This window comes from Podarcis erhardii, assembly GCF_964252035.2.
Source record: "Podarcis erhardii genome assembly, chromosome: 5".
Lineage (NCBI taxonomy): Eukaryota > Metazoa > Chordata > Lepidosauria > Squamata > Lacertidae > Podarcis > Podarcis erhardii.
Genome location: NC_138509.1, coordinates 92,363,828 through 92,370,030, shown reverse-complemented (window position 1 = coordinate 92,370,030; position 6,203 = coordinate 92,363,828). Strand labels below are relative to the sequence as shown.

The following is a 6,203-nucleotide window of genomic DNA, read 5'->3' as shown; positions in this document are numbered from 1 at the left end:
GGCTACTGAAGCCTCATCCCTACTGTGGAAGCACAATGAAACACACAAAACACTGGGAAAAGCTGCCACCTTCTATTTGAACTCCTTGCTTTTTAAAAATAATAATAATGGCAGGTGGATAGCAGAGTTGCTGAGCTGCAAACCTTTTTCCTTTCTCTACCTGTGCACAGACAATTTGTAGAATGCACTAAAACATGCAATTCCTCACCCTCAAATCCTTAAGCACCCATTCTTAAGCAGTGAAGACAAGACAAGTGGCATAAAAGTCAAAAGATTTATTCAATAAATATAATTTCCATAAACTTTTGTAGAACAACCTATTGACATAGCAGTACGGTCAGCACGCTATATTAAACTCTTGTTTCCACAGAGGATCTAAAAACGACGGTAGAGGTGGCCACAGTGCCCGGGGTCAAGATTACTTGGTACCTATTATTGCTCTGGTTCCCAACAGGCAATGCTGCTTTAATGTCCCTCTTGCACAGTTTCAAACAGCTAAGGTGGGGCTGCATTTGGTGCTCCTTCCAAGGGCACCATGCAGGGGCCTTTTCAAACCCTGAAATCAGTGCACCCCACCAGGCTTGTCCACAACTGAGAATCAAGAGGGCTTGCTGTTTCTTCATGAAGGAGGACCTTGAATCAAGCATGTTTGATGAAGCGCAGTCTTTGGCATAGTAAGAATAATGTCTCATACCTGAAACCACCCTCATTTTTAAAAATAAAGTATTTCCCAGCTTCTTTTAAAAAAACACAAGTCAGTAAATATTTAATCCTGCAGCTAAGTAGCAAAATAGGCTTTCTCTGAAATGGCAATTCTTGTTGAAAATGGTGAGTACACACACAACAAGCACTATCTGTCGCACGGGATCTCATTGAAACCTAAATTCTGCCCCAAGACAGAGATTATGAGCTGCGCTTTACCCGCCCCCCGTTGATTTTAGTGAGACCGAATTACAGCACAATCCTATCCAAGTTCACTCTGCTACAAAAGTCCACCATGCACAGTGGAGCTAAGAGACAGGAGGTTTGAGCATGATCAACCATCCCTTTGCAGTGATTTTTCTCCAACTTGGTGGCCTCCGGCCACTGCATGTGGTACTTCAACAAGAGGATGCCAAGTGAAGGAAAGCACAGCCTGCATACTTCCTAATATGTCTCTGGGCCCTTCTCAGTCACTTATCATTCTACTGTCCATCAGCTGTTACAGAGGTTCAACGCATTTACATGACACATGGCAAAAAGGAGAAAGATGGCCATAGTTGTGTCTGCCATGAAATTATTGTTGGCATTGCTCCATAATAAGCACACAGGCTCTACTTGTAGTCAGTCCTTCAACATTTCCAGGGTCCAGCGTTAGTCACATTTCTCAATGTGGGGCCCGGGTTTAACACAAACGTCCCTCCTCAAGCCAGTCTACACTGCAGAAGTTTGGGTTTGCATTCCTTATCCCTGGGGAACCCTGGAAGTTCTGTAAGTGTTGGCAAATGTGTAGTACCTGCACCCAATTTCAATCCCTGGGATTTTAGGGAGCGGAGCCACAGCAGGTTTCCGCAGCATCCTTATGACAATGGGTATGTGTTACAGGAAGCCACTATGCATCAACTCCCTAGCCCATCTAGCTCAGTAGCCTACACTGGTTGGCAGCTCTTCGGGGTTCAGTCCAAAGTGTTTCAAAGCCAGTTGACGCCAGGGCCTAAACTTGGAACCTTCTGCGTTCAAAACAAGGTATCGACACTTGAGCTACCTGGCTGCTTTCCCCCAGCTTTTCCTATTGGGCATTTAAGTCATTCCTGCATGATATATAGAGAGATTTCAATATACAAATATTCTACTGATTGCATGTTAGATAAACTTGGAAAGTGAAGCAATCAAATTTGGAATATTAAATTTTAAAGAGAGATTCTATTCAGCCTTAAAAACTTTGGGGGGGGGGGCAGGTCAAAAGAATGTTTCAGACTACCTTCTTTCAGGGACGCAGGTGGCGCTGTGGGTAAAACCTCAGCGCCTAGGACTTGCCGATCGCATGGTCGGCGGTTCGAATCCCCGTGGCGGGGTGCGCTCCTGTTGTTCGGTCCCAGCGCCTGCCAACCTAGCAGTTCGAAAGCATCCCCGGGTGCAAGTAGATAAATAGGGACCGCTTACCAGCGGGAAGGTAAACGGCGTTCCGTGTGCTGCACTGGCTCGCCAGATGCAGCTTGTCACGCTAGCCACGTGACCCAGAAGTGTCTGCGGACAGCGCTGGCTCCCGGCCTATAGAGTGAGATGAGCGCACAACCCTAGAGTCTGGCAAGACTGGCCCGTACAGGCAGGGGTACCTTTACCTTACCTTCTTTCAATGGCTGAGCAATGTTTAGCACTACAAAATGCAGCTTCACACAGGGCGATACCGGTGAAACTTTACATGGGCAGAGGCTGTGCAGGCCCACTGAAGGCAACGGGACTTTGCAGGGAGTGTTTTTGGTACGATGCCCCCTCCCACAAATCTCCAAACATCCTTAAATATGCATAGCATGTTTTAAGCAGACAAAACTCTATAGTATTTGGAAATAAGTAGACTCCTTGGGGCTCTGCAGATACCCCCAAAGTATTGCAAATAGAGCTGCATGTAGGAGATGCCTGACCCACTGAGTCCCTGAGTCCCAAGCTTATTTCTTGTCTGTTGTCATTAGGAGTTTCTTTCTCCCAGCAGCTGAACTTCTGAGGATGGCCAAGTCCCCTTTTGTGGAAAAATCTGTAAAGCCTGAACTGGTTCTAAACAAGGGGACCTAAACACCTGATTTCCATGGGCATTTAAGTCTCCTCTCCACATTGTACTCTCCAAGCCATGGGTGAAGAACTCATGGCCTGCCCCATGTTAGTGAACTACAACCGCCATCATTCCAGACCACTGGCCATTTTGTATAGGGCTCGAGGAAGCTGGATGTTCCTTACGCCTGTTCTCATGATAAACAAGGCCCAATTGTCAAAGGTTATTGTGAAAGGAGGATTCTCTTCTGTTGCTTTTGAGCCAGATACATCCCAATATTTTCTGTTGAGGGTAACATTTTGGGCAGCAGCAGAAAGCTTGTCAGCAATGCCAAAATACAACAGATGCACATCGCAAAAAGACAGCCGCAAAACTCTTCCCAGAACCATTCCCACACCAACACCAACGTGGAGAGCAGGGAACATGCTCCACAATCAACGTGTGGCATTTAGAAAAGACACACTCAACTATGAATGGGGATGCCACAAACCTGGCCATGTGCAGACTGGGGTTGGAAGAAAGAACGGACTTGGCCAACGAAGCAACGCACAGAGCTGCCCGTAAGGTGGACAATCCATGTTGCCTTGTTCTGGGCATGACTGTGCCAGACAGCATGAGGCTATATGCACAATGTCACACTCTGTAAGAGAGATGGCTTTCTGAGTCACTTGAGTACCTCCAGAAGCCCCATCTAGAAATCCTAAGGAGCAAAGTCAAGGGTTTAATGCAGATGCAGTTCTCCGTTGCCAACGTTTTTGCCGAGTTCCTACCATGGTGAAGGCTTCCACAGTGATATGAATGAAGAAGGCCCTGTTCGTACATCATGCCTCTTCGCAGGGTTTCAGATTGGGAATCTTGTATGAACATTTGACTGCTGAACTGGGATTTTGCAGTTCAGATTCTTCCAGGGAATCGGCAATACGCAACGCTAATTTGACACTAGGTTTCCTTGTGTGTATTCTGTGAACTAGAGAGACTTAACAGAACTTACCCCTTACCTAAAATCAGTAAAGCAGGGCCCACTCTACTTTTACTGGCTGGTCTTAACAGGTACAAATATGTTATAATTCATGAATTTCACACTTGATTCATTTTGTTCGGCCTATGGCTGAACCTAGAACTAATCAGACCAAGAAACCAAAATGCACAAACATTATTTTTTTAAAAAAGAGATAAAATTATAAAAGCATCTGTGGTCCAATACAAAATATATTAACTCTGCTTCCATTTGCCCCAGGTCCTGTTTATCATGCACAAAACAAATGGTACAATGAAATAAATCTCTGACTTTGCTTTTCCCCCTCAGATAGAAAATTATACCTGGGCTTGGACAGATGGACTCTTATACTCTTCCTGAATTTGTTTAAATACATGCTTCTTCTGCGCCCTTACATACACTGAGGAGGGGAGGAGAGAGAGAGGAGGGAGAAATGGGAAGTTTTGAAAAAATGAAGTCAATCACTCTTCAAATTGAGCAACTGAGGACAAAAATATTTAAAAATCTAACTCTTCAAACACGCTCTCTTTTTTTTAAAGTAACTTAAGTTATACAATAAATGCTTGGAGCTGGATTATTTGTCAAGCCTGATGCCTTTTCTAACCTTTTGCCTGAAAAGATGAAATGAGAAGATGAAATGAAAAACCAGGAGGGCAACAGAATGTATGAATTAGTGGTTTATGTCACTGACAAAATGGACTGAATAAGGAGAAAAAATGGAGACAAAATCACTTATGCAAACAGCAGCTATCTGATCACAAGGGGTGTCATCCACCGGGAACGCCTGCCTTCCTTCGCGCATCTAAACTGAAATGCACGGGAGCTGTGCCAGAGTGCTGCTGGCGTCTATTGAATACCCCTCCTTTCTAAGGAAAACATGAACTTCTGGCAAAAAACACTTGCAGAAATTCCTAGAAATGACAGTATCTGCAAGCAGAGGACCAAACCCAGAGGTCAACGCAATGAGATCCAAACACGGAACGGGGTTCTTTGAGGCTTGCTGCATTTTTGGAAGCAGCCACCGACGCAGTTAGTTAAGGCTGCCTTCAAAAGCAGCGTGGTGGGAAAAGCAATGACACTTCCAATGTGGACATTTATAGGGGCACGTGGCTGGTGACAGCAGCAACCCCACTGGTGCCTGGCAAAAGATGAAGGGTGTCATGAGCTCATCGCACTCAATGCAGTTGAGCCCCGATACGGAAGCGAAACACAATGGCCTCATTTTACGCATTGTTGTTGTTTTTTCCACCACCAGGAAGATGATGCTCTTCTCAGTGTCACTCATGACCTGTTTGGCTCAAAAAGGAAACTGCAGTGGACATGCGAGCAATTTGCACAGGGGTGGCATTTTGAAATGTGAACTCCTGCACAGGGAAGATACGGGATTCATAAAAGGGCTGCCACTAAGTCTGCAGTCCCTGCAAAAAACGGGAGAATAATTAACTGCTTAAAAGTGCTCTCCTATGAAGAGGATAATATTACTAAATAAATATATGGAGGGGGGGAATGTGTACAAAAAAGCAGCCCCCTGATCATGCATGCCTGGGGAACAAAACGATTATTCATTCAACAACACTTTGCTGTGATTTTCCATGTTCAAAACTTCCAGGTAGTCTAACAAGGGTATGACAAATATTGAGTTTGTGGAGATGTTGGAGCTACCACATTAATAGTGCTAGCAACGTCCTATCTTGATTATCTTCTTAAGATTACGGATCTCTGGACAGCAAATCAAACCACATCTTTCCTTTTAAAGTAATTCCAACATAATTGTTGTTGATTGACTCGATCATGGAAAACCAAGAGTATCCATCTGAAGAATGCCAATAGGCTTCAGCTCCATTAAATGGCATTTTCAACATGGTTCGTTGCAAATGATAATCTGGAACCTTCAAAATCAATATTCTTGTAGTAGGACAACCCATAACTGCTTTCCAGCGACATTCAAATGAAATACAAACTATTCCACCCAGGCTGTTTGGAATGGAACCCAGAGGAAAATCTCCTTAAATCTTCTGCAACAATTTGGGGGGAAATAAGACACATTCCAGGACAAAAATACTTTTCTTTAAAAAAGAATTGGGGGTGAGGGGTGGGTAGCAGATTTACTAAACCAGTGGTATACTACTGAATTTGTTTGTAAGCTAGCAAACTTATGGATTTCCAAAAGACACTGAGAAAAGTCTCAACATATGATTGAGTCCATTGTGGACAACGTCAAGATGCTTCGGTCGTTGGTATAGAAGGGTTCCGTAGAGCTCCATGATCTAAAGTAACAATAAGAAAGAAGTTTTGCTGACTGGAAATGTGAATTTCTGTTTGGAAAAAAGTGGGGAGGGGGATTTTAAAAGGATTAAAAAAATAAAAGCAAACGGAAGCGAGCCAAGGGTCTATGTTTCCCCCTCTGGTGTGAATAGTTTAAAAACAGGGAGGCCTTCCAGAAGTTGCTGAACTCCAACT

General features: G+C 44.2%; 1 protein-coding gene across 5 annotated transcripts in view; it reads right to left on the bottom strand.

The window, feature by feature from the left end:
* Positions 1–260: 260 nt before the first annotated feature.
* The window catches only part of ATP11B (ATPase phospholipid transporting 11B (putative)), an 81,141-nt gene continuing 75,198 nt past the window's right edge, over positions 261–6,203 (bottom strand). For 2 of the 5 annotated variants that reach the window (XM_081862172.1, XM_081862174.1), the window contains one exon: positions 261–4,143. Coding sequence is in view for 2 of the 5 variants with exons in the window: in XM_081862174.1 (XP_081718300.1) it covers positions 4,110–4,143 (34 nt within the window). In the remaining 3 variants the exon portion in view is untranslated. Of the gene's footprint in view, positions 6,011–6,203 lie in introns of all 5 variants that reach the window. The other 3 variants (XM_081862171.1, XM_081862170.1, XR_014156699.1) reach the window with 2 other exon arrangements.